The following is a 17,021-nucleotide window of genomic DNA, read 5'->3' as shown; positions in this document are numbered from 1 at the left end:
CATTTTCCATATCATTTACCCCAGATTTCAGGTGTAAGTGATGGTAAATCTAGTGCCGCTGACATCTCCCCCTCCTCAGTGAAGTGGGGAATGTCGTACGGAAGTAAAAAGTGCTGATTTACGCAAAAGAATTGTGACTTTCTAATGCCTTGTAAACCAGAAAGCTGGTGTTCAAAGCATAATAAATTTGCCCCAGTATACACACATTTATATATTATTGCACCCACATATTATATACCTATATTTCTTGGAAGGTGCTTACTTCCATTCGTATTTATAATCATTCAGCAGCTCTATTTATTAATGTCCCTTCGACTGTACTCCATGACCCTTTCTATACAAACTCCCATCAAGCATGTGCGTAAGAATGGAGTTTCTGTGACTAGTTTCTGCAAGCAACTCCATTCAAGACTCAGCTCACATATGAATAAATTACGTGACCGTTGTCACCTTCACCATTTTCGGACACTTGCACTGCTTCTACTTCCTGTACTGAGGGTAGAGTTGTAATGGCAGATCCGCCCCTTCCCGCGACGTCATACATACCAAGCGCAACACATTTTCTAGACACTTCCGGGGACTAATGGCGACGGCGAGAAGTGCTAGCTGTGTAATCGGCTCTGTCAAACCTATTCTGAGCCGAGATTTGAGTGATGCTAAACGAAGAGTGAGAGAATTGTACAGAGCTTGGTACCGGGAGGTGCCTAATACAGGTGATGCACGTGGGAGCCTACACGGTTTTATTAACTTCGCTGACCTTCAGAGTTGCTGGGGGGACGAATATTTAAATCCGTTTTTAAAGTAATTTAGCTTTGTAAGAAAACTGGAGCACTTTTAGCTTCATGTTCCATGCTATGACTAGCTTACTATCCGTTTGAAAACAAGTGAGGAACACCTTTCACAGAAAAAAAAGGCTTGATTCACGTCTGCGCTTGGGTTTCTGTTGGGGGATTGGGGGTCTGCTTGCTCTCCCCCCCCCCCCACAAACGGATACCTGATCCGCATAAAAGAAGCAGTTACCTTAGGAAATCTGCGCACCCCATAGCCTTTTAAGGGGTCCTGGGCCCTTGCGGTTTCTGCACGATTTTCACACGAAAAATGCAGAGAGAAAAGTGCTGATTTCTCTGCATTTTTCATGTTGAGAGGCGGGTGGAATCCCTTAAAGCAGATGTGAACCGAGCCTAAGTGGTTGTATTCTTGTATCTTCCTAAACTACACAGGATTTGGGAATCATAACTTTTTTTTTCTTGTTGTTGATGTATAAAAATATGATTTAGGCTAGGTTCATGCTAGTGCTCTACGTTCTGTCGTTCGGGTCCACCTGGGGACCCGAATGACACAGAGCTTGTCCGTTAAAACAATGGTTACCCACTGACCCAATAGACTATAATGGGGTCCGTTGGGTTTCTGCTGTTTTAAAACTAAAAACTGCGAAAAACTGAGTCTTCCATACAGGAGGAGTCTACGGCCCGGTTCACACGGGGCACAGGATGGCGTATTTTGGTCCTGATTTTGACGCGGGAAGCCGCATCAGAATAGGACCAAAATGCGACTGTCGTGGCTTCCAACAGTCACGGCTTCCCGCTCTGGAGTAGGCTCAAATGAATGGGCCTAGGCAGGAGGACTGTCGTGGCTTCCAACAGTCACGGCTTCCCGCTCTGGAGTAGGCTCAAATGAATGGGCCTAGGCAGGAGGGTGCTGCCGCAAGGCGGACACCGCGGCCGAGTCAGCCGTGGAATCTGCCTGAAGAAAGGGCAGCTCGCCTTTTCACGGAAGAAAGGAAGCTAGCAGACTGCATAGACGTCTATTGTGAGGGGGCGGATTCTGAGGTGGATTCAGCGCCAAAATCCGCCCCCTCTTGCCCCGTGTAAACAAGCCCTACTACAGAGATGTGAACCTAATTTTATGTTTATTTTTTTTTCTTATAAATTTTGTGTGTCCTATATTTCCAATTTGTCTGCTTGTTCTGTTGGTTGGAGTTTAAAGGGGCTCTATCATTTGATTTTCGCTATTTTAGATAGCCTTTTTCAAATAATAGAGCCCCTTTTACTTCTTAAAGGGGTATTCCCATGTACATAACCATTTTTAAATTTCTAGATAATTAAGTTAAACACTTTTGTAAATATAAGTAATTAAACATTTTGCATAATTTTAAAGATTTTCTCTAAATATCTTCAGGTCACAAGTAATTGTCTTGATCGGTTGCCAGTGAATACGACCATGAATGTATGACCTTTCTAACGTCAGAAAATCAGCCATGATGTGCTTATTGCGGCCATGATATCTTCTGATACAGTAGTGTCCCTGCCTGATAATCCAGCTATAATAAGAAAATCATAGCTGGGTTCCTGACAAGTCCCAGACCACAGAAAGTTTCTACATTGGTGGTCGTAACCATTGGTAACTGATCAAGACCACAGATGTCACCATTAAGATGGTTATAAAAAAATCTGTAAAACTCTGCAGAATTTATAACTACTTACATCTGCGAGAATGTTTAACTTTTAATTATCTAGAAGTATAGATATGATTATTTGCATGGGAATACCTCTTTAAGCCACATATATATATTCAGAGGAATTTGCTGTAAATTTTTTTTCTCCATAGTTTCCCAAGGTCATACGAGGGCTTATAGTTGAGGCGAGCTGTATGTTGTAGTGGTACCAACTTTCTGTACAATGTACTGGAAAGAAAATAAAATTCACAGTCACGTGTAGTTGAGGGATGGGAGATTGAATTGCACAATTTTCTTATACCGATAGTTGCCGATATTCTATGGGTCAGTACAATCATGGTAGTCTCAAATTTACATAGTTTTTTTGTAGTGTTTTAACAACTCTTACAAAAATTAGTAAAATTTTTTCCAGTGCCTTATTATAGTACAATTTTGGGGGGGGATATTTCAATGCATGATGCTGTATAAGGAATCTTTGTGTAGCGGGGCAAGTTGTAGTTTAAGGCAGGGTTCGCACTACCGTTGGATTCTGTTATGAAGGTGTCCGTTTGGGGAAAAAATAATGGAGACAAATGCACAGTAAGGGTGCATTCACACGGAGTTTTGTGGTGCTGATTTTGCCACAATAACTTGAGTATAAAATCAGCGCTGAAAAAAAGACTCCCATTGACTCCAATGTTTCCATTTTTTTATTTTATTTATTTTTTTTATTTTTTTCAGCGCTGATTCTTTACTCAAGTTATTGTGGCAAAATCAGCACCACAAAACTCCGTGTGAATGCACCCTATCTGATGGCTATCAGTTACTTAACATTCCCTGTAGACATCAATGTTAAAAAATAAAATAAAAAATAAAAATAAAGAATACTTGCTGTCCGTTTGTTCTAATGGAAAGAAAAGTCCTGCATGAAGGATTTTTTTGGCTGCTGGAAAAAAAACGGACTTGGGTGTTAATGGACACATGATAAAATCCCATTGAAATTAATGAAAATTTTTAACGGATTTCTGAGTGTCTGTTGCTAAAATCTTGTAACGAACAATAGCTACAGACACTGCTGGTGGTCACCAGCGGTAGTGTGAATGTCCTCTATGGCTGTGTTCACACGGAGTAACGCGCCGCTCATTCTGACACGTAAACACGTGTCAGAGTGTGCGCTGTAAGGGTGCATGCACACTACGTAACGCCGGGCGTGTATGAGAGCCGTACACGCCGGCGTTACAGCAGGGCTGCCGAACACTTCCCATTCACTTCAATGGGAGCGCTCGTAAACGCCGCTGTTACGAGCGCTCCCATTGAAGTGAATGGGAAGTGTTCGGCAGCCCTGCTGTAACGCCGGCGTGTACGGCTCTCATACACGCCCGGCGTTACGTAGTGTGCATGCACCCTAAAACAGAATCCCATTGACTTCAATGGGTGCTGTCTTATGCGCGTTACACATTGAAATCAATGGGAGGCTTTTTAACCCATTGATTTCAATGTGTAGCGCGTATAAGACAGCACCCATTGAAGTCAATGGGATTCTATTTTACAGCGCTCACTCTGACACGTGTTTACGTGTCAGAGTGAGCGGCGCCTTACTCTCTGAACGCAGCCTAACACTTTAGGGATTGTATGCATTTTTATTGCTATTTAGTAAATTTTATGTGGGATGGGAAATGCAGAGAAAAACTAGCAATTTGTCTGTTAGGGTCCATTCACATAGAGGAAACTGGTGAGAAATTTGGGGTGGAATATCAGCGCTGAAAAAAAGCGCCTCCCATTGACTTCAATGGGTTCCTTTGCAGAAAAATGAACCCATTGAAGTCAATGGGAGGCTTTTCTTTCAGCGCTGATATTCCACAACAAATTCCTCACCATTTTCCTCCGTGTGAATGGACCCTTAGGGTTTTTTGTTCCTCCTATGGGCAGTTTGTTAGAGTTACTGACACAATTTAAAACCTTTTTTTTTTTTCTTTGCTCCCAATTGAGGTGAGGGTTTTTTGTGACCAGATGTTGTAAATAGAAGGTAGGGATTCACCAAGCTTACTGTCTGTGGATTTAAAAGGCAGAGGTGAACATACCTGTAAGTAACTTACTTTACTACTGTGTAACCCTTTCCCGACATCTGCCGTACTAGTTTGCTGGGTGTTTAAAGATGGCGGCTGCTCGGGAGTCGGGTGGCCGCCATAGCCGCTGGGTACCTGCTGTTTTATACAACAGACATTCGGCACTAATGTCTGAGGCATTAACCCATCTGGCACCTCGATCAAAGCTGGGTGCTGCCATTTTCCATGACAGCTGGGAATGTTGTGGAGGCTCCCATGACTGTCATTCAATGGATTCTATTGCAGGCTACTCCGTGTAGGCTGCAATAGAACTGCTATTTTAATGCAAAGTATTGCATTTCATTAGTGATCAGACCCCCTGGGATTCAAGACCCCTAGGTGGTCTAATAAATGCAATTTTTTTTAAAAAAAATTACTTTAAAAAAATGTATTAAAAATTCAAATTAGCACCTTTCCCTAGAACACATATAAAAGCACTTAAATTCTGTGAAACATTAGGCATCCCTGTGTCTGAAAACACCCGGTCTACAAATTTATAAAAATATTTTTCCCATACGGTAAACGCCATAGCAGGAAAAAAGTCAAAAGTGCCAAACCGTCTTTTTACTGTTTTGCCTCTGATAAAAATTTGAAGAAAGAGATCAAAGTAATAGCAATTCCCCAAAATGGTATCACTAAAAAGCACACCTGAAAAAGATGCCCTATGAATCCCTGTACACGAGAAGTATAAAAAGTTACATGATTTAGAATATGGTGACTTTTAGAGAAAAAAAAAATAATTTGCCACAGTTTTGGATTTTTGTTAAGGGGTTAAAATGTTAATAAAACTATATATAGAATGCAAGTGACATGTCATTTTGGCTGCATGCCGAAAAAATTAAGCCCATAAGAAAGTCGCACAAATGCAGTTTTTCTTCAAATCCCCACCCCATTCTGATTTTTTTTCTTCTGCTTCCTAGTACATTGTACCGAATAATTAATGGTAGCATCATAAAGAAAAAATTGTACTGCAAACATTAAAGGGGTATTCTGATGATCATAATCATATCTATATTTAAAAGTTAAACATTTTTGCAAGTATAAGTAGTTAAAAATTCTGCAGAGTTTTAAAGATTTTCTTTAACTATCTTAGTGGTGATATCTGTTATCTAAATTGGCTCCAATGGATACGACCTCAAATGCAGAATATTTCTATGATCTGGGACTTGTCAGGAACCCATGCATTATTTTTTTTTTATTGTAGCTGAGTTATCAGGTAATTAACCCCTTCCCGCCGATGGCACTATTTGACTTCCTGACCAAGCTCGATTTTTTTCAAAACTGACATGTGTCACTTTATGTGGCAATAACTTTGGAACGCTTTAACTTACCAAAGTGAGTTTGAGATTGTTTTTTCGTAACACATTGTACTTCATGTTAGTGGTAAATTTTGGTTGATATGTTTTGTGTTTAATTATGAAAAAATAGGAAATTTGCTGGAAATTTTGAAAAATATGCATTTTATAAAGTTTGAAATGATGTGCGTTGCATACAGATAGTCAGACCGCCAAAATTATATCATAAATCTCATGTCCCAGATCCCTGCTTTATGTCGGCATCAAACTTTAGTCACCCTTTTATTTTTTACGGACATTATAAGATTTACAAGTGAAACAATATTCAAAATTTTCAAGAAATTTCCAAAACCCATATTTAAGGGACTAATCCAGTTATGAAGGGGTTTTGAAAGACCCTTGTATTAAAACCCCCCATAAATCACCCCATTTTCAAAACTGCACCCCTTAAATAAACCAAGTCAACATATACCTAGTAATTTAACCCTATAAGTGCTTAACAGGAATTAATACAAAATGGAGGTGAAATTTTCAAATTTGATTTTATTTTACTAATATTTTCGTTTAGCCCTAGAATTTGCACATTCAAAAGGGGTTAAAGGGGAAAACGCATCCCACAATTTGTTATGCAAGTTCTCCCGACTACCATAGTACCCCACTTGTGGGTGTGAACTAATATATGGACTCTCAGCGAAACGCAGAAGGGAAGGCGCGCCAAGGAGCTTTTAGAGGGCAGAACTGGCTGTGATCAGTTTCAGGCACCATGTCGCTTTTACAAGGCCCTTGAGGTGTCAAAACAGTGGAAACCTCTAGAAAGTGACCCCATTTTGAAAACCGCACCCCTCAAAGTATTTATCAAGTGATGTAGTGAGCATTAGTAACCCCGAAGTGAATGTGTAAGCTGTGCGGAGTAAATTGGGCACACCAAATCCCATTCTATTTTCTCACTAGCTCCTATGACACGGATGGGGAAGAGGGGCATTCTGGGGGATCAGCGCTGGTGTATTATCTCTCATAAGCTCTAAATATGGAGGGTCCCCGGAAAACGCTCGTACAGCTTATGCATTTCCTTCTAGTCGCAGCCACTTGTGTCCTAATGATTTGGTGACTTTTGGGTTTTTGTCTTCACATTGTACAAGCTAAATTTTTATTTTCTGGCAATGTGGCCATATGAGGGCTTGGTGTTTGCGGTATTAGATGTACTTTTCAATGCCACCATTTTGGGGCCTGTAACTTATTGACTACATTTTATTAACTCTTTCTGGGTGGGATGTAAAAGGAAACATCAATTCTGGCATTGCTTTTTAGTATTTATTTTTTTTCCCGTGCAGCGTACAGCATAAGTAACATTACCTTTATTCTGCGGATCGGTACGGTTACGGCGATACCTCATTTATATTATTTTTTTAATGCGTTGCTATTTGTGCAGAATAAAATTCAATTAAGGGAAAAAAATCTACTATTTTTGCATCGCCATCTTCTGAAAGGCATAACATTTTTATTTTTCGCTAGACAGATTTGGTTGAGGGCTTATTTTTTGCGGGAAGACCTCTGTTTTTTATTGGTACCATTTTGGTTTTCATCTGACCATTTGATTACTTTTTATTGAACATTTTGTAAGGGAAAGGTGGTGAATAATCATTATTTTGTGCGGTTTTCTAAGTTTTTTTTTTTTTTTTTTTTACGCCATTCGGATTAAATAATGTTTTAATTTTATTGTTCAGGTTATAAAGGACGCGGTGATACCAAATATGTAATTTTTTTTCTCTTTTTCTTTATTTTACATAATAAAACATTTTATATGGGGAAAAGGGATTTTTGGGGCTTTATTTATTTCTAACTAGCTGGTACCCGCGACTTCGTCTGCGATGATTGTAGAAGTGGGTATATACAGGCGCGGGTAAGGTTTTCGTACTGTGTATAAGGTATGGGATATAAAATGTAACTGTGTATCTTGTTGTTGCTGTAATTCTGAGAGCACATGAGACTTTTGTGTTGAATGTAATTTGTATTTCAGCCGCTATACGGTGTTGGTATAAACTGTACATAGTGACTTTGGGACAGAGGTATTTCAGGTTAATATACTTCGATATACGACATTGTATGATTTGTTATTTTCCGCCAGTACATGTAAGTTTTGGGCACAGGATACTCTTGAGTAAGCAACATAAAGTCTGGCCCTGTGCATGACAGTTTAGTAACTCCATGTGCCTCTTATTAATAGCAATTAACTCCATCATGTCACTCACATTAACCCCTGTGTAAGAGTTACTGATAGAGATGAGCGAGTACTGTTGGGATCAGCCGATCCGAACAGCACGCTCGCATAGAAATGAATGGACGTAGCCGGCTCGCGGGGGGTTAAGCGGCCGTCCGCCGTCCAAGCGGAAGTACCAGGTGCATCCATTCATTTCTATGGAGCATGCTGTTCGGATTGGCTGATCCCAACAGTACTCGCTCATCTCTAGTTACTGATATGTGAGAGACTTGGAGGTAATAATTAAGTATCTTCATTACTGAGGTCTTTTATTAGTCCCTCCATATGTCTCACATATTAGTAACCTTTATATTGGGCACACAGGGGTTAATATGAGGGACATGATGGGGTTTATTCCTATTAATGTGAGGTACATGGAGTTACTAACACTAAACTAATAACCCCATGCCTGACATTAATGAGAATAGGAAGGGAGCTGTGTGTTTCTTACTTTCAGTTTGCTAGCAGCTTCGGCAGGAGCTATCACTATAGCAGGCAGAGACTTGAGCGACTAAGCTCCACCCCCTGGGTTTCCTGCACATCTCACAAAGGGGAGTGTCCTTATGCCTCAGCTCTAGCAGAGACTTTATTTAACTCTTGCAGGTCCTGTGCTGCTGGCATGCCAGTGAAATATGGCAGGAGTGCCACTCTTGGCATGTGTGCCAGGGGTTGCTGTAAGGGGTAATATGAATTTTGTGGCTTGCTATGGTCCAAAGTGTGTGAGATTGCAGAGATAGTGATGTGAGTTTGGGTTTTGTGGGGGTCCTGGGAAAAACGTATGTGCGCTATTGTGACGAAAAGTAGCCTATTGCGCAATCGAGTGTAGGGACTATGTTTTTGGAAAATTTCAGCCAAATCGGTGGAGCGGTTTTTGCGTGATTGACCGCCAAAGATCCGAACATCCAAAGGGTCCTGGGAAAAACGTATGTGCGCTATTGTGACGAAAAGTAGCCTATTGCACAATGGGGTGTATTAACTATGTTTGTGGAAAATTTCAGCCAAATCGGGGTCCAAAGTGTGTGAGATTGCAGAGATAGTGATGTGAGTTTGGGGTTTGTGGGGGTCCTGGGAAAAACGTATGTGCGCTATTGTGACGAAAAGTAGCCTATTGCGCAATGGGGTGTATTAACTATGTTTGTGGAAAATTTCAGCCAAATCGGTCAAGCGGGTTTTGCGTGATTGACTAACAAACATCCGAACACACAAACCCACAAACATCCAAACTCACAAACTTTCACATTTATAATATTAATAGGATTTATTTTAAACTTTATTTTTACTTTATCACTTTTTTTTTTCTGTCCCCATGGGGGGATTGAAGCAGTGACCAGCTGATCACTGCTTCAATAGCTATACGCTGCAATACACGTTACACGTGTATTGCAGAGCATAGGAAGCTGTCAGCCTGTGTGGACGCACAGGCTGACAGCTTCCTTTATGGCAGGATCAACCAGGTACAAGGAGGGGGTAAGTGATGGGGCAGACCCGGGGTCACTGATCAGACCCTGGGCTGCCCACTACGAACACTGGCACCCCCGAAACCGGCGCGGGGGGTGCCGATCTATCACCATATCACCATATTATGTTGAAACCCCGGAGATGCTGGCGGTCATGTTGACCGCCGGCATCTCAGGGGTTAACACCCGCGATCGGACCCGGTTCCGACTGCGGGTGTTATGGGGCATTGTCAGCCGTAACATACGGCTGATACCCGCAGCGCATGGTGCGCACACAGGTTCTGTATGTGCACCATGCATCCGCCGTAATAGTACGGCGGTTTGCGGGAAGTCCTTCCCGGCAGCGCCGTACTATTACGGCGGATGTCGGGAAGGGGTTAAGGGGGACGTCACACTTCGATGTGTCTGTATTGACCTTCACCAGACACTTATTTTTATACAAAGTGAAGTCTCATCGTGTAACACAGAAACCGAACAGGTAATTATGTTAATCTCCAGCTCCGTGGACACCCAGGAACAGGCCCGCAAGGTAGCCAAAAGGTTAGGAGAGGCTCCATTGGAGGGGGTCAAGAGTGTGGAGAGGCAGTACGTCAGTATGTGCAGCAGCAGATGCCAGATGAAAATGGCGTAAGTTATCAGGTAGAAGATATCCCAGACACAATACGGAAATCATGGCAGATTTTCTGACCTTACAAAGTTCCTGCATTCATGGTCGTATCCACTTGCAACCGATCAAGACAAAATGACTTTGACCATAAGATATTTAGAGAATTTCTTTAAAACTCTGCAATATGTTTAATTATATTTGCTAAAATATTTAAACTTTTAATTATCTGCAAATGTAAAAATAGTTATGTTCATGAAAATACCCCTTCAAGGGCTAGTTCACACGTGAATAGGGGGTGGTGGAATTTGGTCCTGAAAAGAAAAACACTTCAGGAAGCGGTTTTTGGACGTGAGGCGGTTTTTGGCGCGGTTTTTCCCTCCAGCACAGGGTGAATACTGTTGCTGATGTGAGCATGTTCCCCCATTTGGAAGCTCGATTTAGACAATTTTGAGAGGAACATGTTGCTCACTAAGCAAGCAATCAGTGGGTTAGGTATCGAGGTTGGAGAGCTACAGGGATATCCGAAAGACTAGGCAAGGAGCTGAATGAATTTAGATAGAATGGGTGGAAGGGTCTCCAATTAAAGAAAGGCCATTCCTGTTTCTGTTTTTACAAAATGTATAAATTGGTTGAAGATGTGACAATCAGTGTCACAGATGGTAGCCCGAGTGGTTATTGTTCTCCCTAACAGGCATGTGGACTGTCCAGCTAGTAGTCAGAGGGGTGCAGTTAGTGGTTATAGGGGATTCTATAATCAGGAAGACTGCTATAATAACGTGCGCAGTTGGCTCTACTTGTGTCTCACTGGCAGAGCTACCTAGCTATCTGAACATGGTAGGAGACAAATAGCCACTAACACGCATTCCTATGGGAGCGAGGTATCGTATCTACTATTCCCTCAACACTAATAATGACTTCCCTGCTCTCGCCTCCCCTTCTTTACACATATCGCACAAGCAATGCTCAGATAGCATCATCCTTTCAGAGTGGTGGCTAATTAGGATATCAATTCAAATTAGGCTAATTCAAAAACAGCTGGGAGGATTAATTAATAAAATGTATGCCTGTAATAGTCTTTCTAAAGGCTATGCAAATATATGCTTGGTTAAAAATCACTATAGTCAATTATAGACTAGCTTTAAAGTAGAACTCTTTGATCAAATGCCACAAAGATCAAAGGTATCTTAGGAGAGAAAAAACGGACACAGAATTTCATCTCTCCAACCATTAAAGGGGTTGTCCAGGATAAACTGAAAATTAACCCTTAAACTAAACTCCCACCTAACTTTTAAAGGGATCCTATCATTAAAACTAAATTTTTTGTGGCGAACATGTAAGAATAGCCTTAAGAAAGGCTATTCTTCAACTACCTTTGGATGTCTTCTACATGCCGCCGTTAGGTATAAATCCCAGTTTTCGTCAGTATGCAAATGAGTTCTCTCGCAGCACTGGGGGAACTGCCTCTTCACGCGTCTTCTTCCGGCGCTCGCTTCAAACTTCTATGCCTCGGGCAAAGCCGTTTGCGCATGCCCGCTGGTCATAAGAAAATGGCCGCTTACAATACTGTGTAAGCGGCCATTTTCTTGTGGCCGGCGGGCATGCGCAGACAGCTTAGCCCTAGGCCCGAGGCATAGAAGTTTAAAGCGAGAGCCGGAAGAAGACGTGTGCAGAGGCCGTTCCTGAAGAAGATGGAGGCGTCGCTGGAGAGTTCTCTCGAAGCATTGGGGACGACATCTAAAGGTAGGAGAATCAAATCCTTTCTTAAGACTATTCCTACGTGTTAATCACGATAAAATATAGGATAGGATCCCTTTAATTTACGGTACTTCAATTAAAAAAGAAAATCTACAATTGCCCATATCCCTGGAGTGGTCATGTGACCACCCCAGGGACACTTTCTGGGTGTTATATGGGTGTACTTATTAACCCATTACTAGCACTAACAGCAGCCCTTTCTAAAAAAAACAATCTGCCCGCAAAACCCCTATAAGCATGGGGTTGGATCAGTCATGCGTTTAGGTTGTGTTGCAGCCAGTGGCACGGGGAACTTTTCACAGGTAGAGGGAAGAATGGATTCAATGAAATTTCAGCAAATTCTTGAAGCAAACATAACTCCACCTGTGAACCCCCCCTCCCCAGAAACAAACAAAAAACTGAAATTGAAAAGCGGATGGCTTCTACAAATGTATAATGATCCTAAACACATGTCAAAATCCACCATAGACTACCTAAAAAGGTGCAAGCTGAAGCTTTTAGGCTCTCGGTGTCCCCTGATCTGAACAACATTGAAAATGTGTGGTTAGATCTCAAAAGAGCCATGCATGTAAAACGACCTAGGAATCTCATGGAACTGGAAGACTTTTTTCCAAGGAAGAATGGATGAAAATCTGAATTGAAAGATTCTTGGTTGGCTACAAAAAGCATATACAAGCTGTGATATTTACCAAATGGGATGCTATTAGGTACCAACCATGCAGGGTGCCCAACCTTTGCATCAGGTTATTTTCATTTTATATTTTGAACATGGTGAATGCGTCATCTTTAATTTCATGCCTTTTGAAGTTTTTTTTTTTTTTTTTTTTTATCTTTAACTTGCTTAACTTTTGACAATAACAGTCATTTTGACATGGAAATGTTTTGATGTTTGGACCAGAGGTGTCCAAACTTTTGTACGCCATTGTAGATGGTGTTGCTGAAACGTGGCTAGATTCCTCACATGATTTGGCTGTTAACATTCAGGAGTTTACACTCTTTTGCAAAGTCAGGACTAGAAGGAAAGGAGGTGGAGTGTGTATGTGTGTTAGGGGGCGTTCACACTACCGTCGGTGTCCGACAGGTAGTGTCCGCTCCTAGTGTCCACTCAAAATCTGTCACGGACATTAGGAGCGGACACTAGCTGTGTCGGTGACACCTGTCATTTATTTCAATGGGCATCGGTTGCGTTCTTTTGCACTCCGTGCCCGTCATTCCCTGTCCGCAAGTGAAGATGTCCGACTTCTCAAGCGGACAGAAAAACCCAACATGCAGGGTTCTTCTGTCCACTTGAGAAGTCGGACATCTTTACTTGCGGACAGGGAAGGACGGACACGGAGTGCAAAAGAACGCACCCGATGCCCATTGAAATAAATGACAGGTGTCACCGACACAGCTAGTGTCCGCTCCTAATGTCCGTGACAGATTTTGAGCGGACACCAGGAGCGGACACTACCTGTCGGACACTGACGGCAGTGTGAACGCTCCCTTAGATGTAGCATGTGATCCAGTGTGAAAGAGATTGAATGTCAGTGAAGACTGTGAGGATGTGGAATCCTTATGGGTGGAATTGTATAAGAATGTGACCACTGATGAAATACTTTTTGCCATAATCTATAGACCCCCCTCAACATAACTGAAGAGTTAGATGGTCAGTTGAATAGGCAAATTTAGTGGGCAGCACAGGCTGGAACAGTGGTCTTGATAGAAGATTTTTACATATGCAGATAGATTGGGGTCATAGTTCTGTTCCGTCCTTAAAGGGGAAGAACTTGTTGCAAGGTGATTTTATGGTCCAGCTTGTAAAAGATTCAACTCGAGGGGTTACTCTGCTCGATCTGATGATTTCTAATGATGATGTACGTGGTGGAAAATGTCACTGTTGGTGAAAATCTTGATAATAGTGACCACAATCTAATCCGATTCCACTTAAATTGTTAAAAAAACAAACAAACAAAACCCACATGTTGGGATGGTAATCACTCTATTTTTGACCCCTTCCTGCCGATGATATTTTTCTATTTTTGTTCTGTTTTTGACTCCCCTCCTTCCAAAACTCTAAGAGGCTTAAAGGGGTTGTCCCATAACATGGATCTATATACTATACTGCTAGTTTATGTGGATATAAGACTTTTCCTAAATACATTGCTTTATCAAAACTGCTTTGTTTGGCCGCTATCTTAATTTATTCATTTCATTATTGACACTGGCCCTTGGGATTATCTGCTCATTTGTCAAGTGACATAGCTGCCTGCTTCTGCTTGCTCTCAGGAGGGGAGGGAGGGGCTGACAAGCACTGGAGCTCCTCATATAGGGGAGAGGGAGGTGAGAGCTCCGGGATTACTGTGCTGTCTGTCTTCAGCTTTTCCACTTATCAACCGGTTTAATTGAGTTTGGCTGATAAGGGCTGAGATAAGGAGTCCGTTATCTCTGTATGTAATGCAAGCGCACTCAAAGCCAGCTCTGCTACATCAGTTTCCACATCAGTGTCATAGTGTGGCTCATAGCAGATATCAGAGCAAGTGAAACTCCGCCCACCAATGTGCGAGAAATCTAGGAAGTGAAGAGAGTACAGAGCCTTCAGGCTTCAGAACAAGAGTTATGGGAATACCCCTTTTAATATTTGTAGGAAAATTTGTTCTTCATGATGCTACCATTTATTATTCTGTAAAATATACAGGGAAGCTTGAAAAAAAGTTCAGAATGGGTTGGATTTGATTAAAAAGTCGATTTGGGTGAATTTCATATGGGCTTCATTACAGCGTTCACGCTACAGCCAAAGTGACATGTCACCTGTGTTCTGTGTTTTGATACAATTTGATGAAATTGTCAGAGGAACAGGTCGGCTCCCATGATCTCACCATGCAGGAGCTATCCTGAAACAATAAAGGTATGGGGCTGATTGGGGGGTTCTGTCTTTCACTGTCTACAGCAGTCTTTCTCAAAGTGGGCGATAACGCCCCCTTGTGGGCGCTGGAGGCCTATAGGGGAGCAGTAAAGGGCACAGAGAAGATTGGGGGGCGTTGAAGCGGTTTAGGGGGGCGATGGCTAATTTAAAGGGGGTGGTATCATAACAATGATTCTATCTATAATGCTTGTTAATGTGGATTTAAGACTTTTCCTAAATACACTGCTTCAGCAAAACTGCTTTGTTTGTCCACTATCTTACTTTATTCACTTCATTATGGACACTAGCACCTGGCCCCCTGCTCATTGCTGAGGGAGCCACATGACGTAGCTCCCTGCTGTGTGGGGGGAGAGGGGGGGGGGGCTGAGTGTATGGAGCCAGCCTGTGTCTGCACCACACATACACATCACCTAGCTCCCTGCTGTGAGATAGAGGGGTGTGTGTGGAATAAGTGCTGCTTTCTTATATAAAGCAGTCTAAATCCTACTGGGCTAAAGGACCTGGTCTCTCTGTTCACTAGGATAAAGCTTTATTATATAGAGCAGGCTGCTAGTGGGCAGAGGAGCCAGGTCCTTTAGGAAACTCCGTACAAGGTAAATCCAAGTCTACAGGACCTTTTGATGACGTCACAGGCCCTTCAGTCATCCCATAGGATCACGCTATGTGGTGGGCGGAGCTACACGCTAATTTGGGGGTGGGGCTAATTGACGCGAGCAAACAGGAAGAAAGAAGATTTTTAGGCAGCTTAGAAGGCAGATCAAGCTTCATGAGGCTACCCCTTTAAAATAGTTTTTTTTGCTTTTAACACAAACTTTACCGCTCCTTTACGCTTAACGCGCGTTTCCTCGTGTAACGCCATCTAGGGGACTAGACAGTAACTATTTCCTGTCCAAAAGTTGTCAAACTGTACCATAGATGGCGGTAAGCTCCAATGCGAAGCGAGAAGTTTCTAGTCCATTCTCGAAAGTACTAGGCCCGCCCGCTGCCTCATATAAAAGCGCACGCGCCATCATGTCACAGCCAGTCATGTAAAAAAATTTGGGGGGGGTGCTAGAAAATAATTAATTCTCGAAGTGGGCGGTAGACAAAATAAGTTTGAAAACCTCTGGTCTACAGTCAGAGTGAATGCTGATCGCAGGTGTTAACACTGGGTCTCCACTGTATTCTACAGCTGGTTGCTATGGTGACCGTGCTGCAGGAGAACAGCCAGCATCTTCTGTATTATCGGCTGTCAAGAAAGGGTTAAAAAGGCCAATTTCCATAACTCTCTCCATGATGGTGCTAAGTGGAGGATGACTCTTGAACTCTGTAAGGACAGGAACTGAGAGAGGTTAAAACCCCAACCCTGCATCCTCCCACCAGTGTTTTCTGTCTCTAAAGCAGTCACCATGAGAGAGGTCTCTCTTCCTTCACTTGGGTCAGGGGTAAACCGTTATATTGGGCTATATTGATTGGGGTTCCAGAAGTTGTCACCTGTTTGGCTGCTGGGAACCGTGCATGTCGCAGAGGTAATGACAGACGCCGGAGACCAGGTAAGCCACTATTTAGTGGCCTGCCATGCCTTTTTCTGAGTTGAAGTCTGCTGTGTCTTTTCTTACTTTTTTTTTTTCTTTTAATGTAGATTGTGAACCCCATATAGGGATTACAATGTACATTTTTTTTTCCTATCAGTATGTCTTTGTAGAATGGGAGGAAATCCATGCAAACATGGGGAGAACATACAAACTCCTTGCAGATGTTGTTCCTGGAAAGATTCGAACCCAGGTCTCCAGCGCTTCAAGGCTGCAGTGCTAACCGCTGAGCCACTATGTTGCCCCTTCTGCTGTGTATTTTCTATACTGAACTCTGCAGTATATTGAGTGCAACATATTGTATTTATGGGGCCTTTATCTTTCTCTACTAGGTAAAAACTGATAAGACCCAGAAGGGTAAAACATCAAGAGGGTATCAACTAAAATATGTATTGTCTGCCTTCTATTTTTATATATACCGTATATTTGAGTATAAGCAGTTTTTCAGCACAGTTTTTGTGCTGAAAAAGCCCCCCTCGGCTTATACTGGAGTCAAGCGTTAGAGCAACACAGTTAGCAAGACACCTGTTGGTGGCCACTGGAGCAGCGCTGCTACCGATAGGCTTACTATTCATTTCGAATTGCAGAAGTGTACTTGTACTTCTGCTAGCAGGCCAGGAACACAGACAAACGTC

General features: G+C 42.3%; 1 protein-coding gene across 1 annotated transcript in view; it reads left to right on the top strand.

Moving 5' to 3' along the window:
• The first annotated feature begins 546 nt into the window (after positions 1 to 546).
• NDUFA6 (NADH:ubiquinone oxidoreductase subunit A6) overlaps positions 547 to 17,021 on the top strand; it is a 41,235-nt gene continuing 24,760 nt past the window's right edge. The window contains exon 1 of the mRNA XM_075286377.1: positions 547 to 713. Coding sequence (XP_075142478.1) covers positions 584 to 713 — 130 coding nt within the window. The 5' untranslated portion in view covers positions 547 to 583. The remainder of the gene's footprint in view (positions 714 to 17,021) is intronic.

This window comes from Leptodactylus fuscus, chromosome 9 (genome assembly GCF_031893055.1).
Source record: "Leptodactylus fuscus isolate aLepFus1 chromosome 9, aLepFus1.hap2, whole genome shotgun sequence".
In the NCBI taxonomy this organism is placed as follows: domain Eukaryota; kingdom Metazoa; phylum Chordata; class Amphibia; order Anura; family Leptodactylidae; genus Leptodactylus; species Leptodactylus fuscus.
This window is presented reverse-complemented; position numbering and strand designations above follow the sequence as displayed.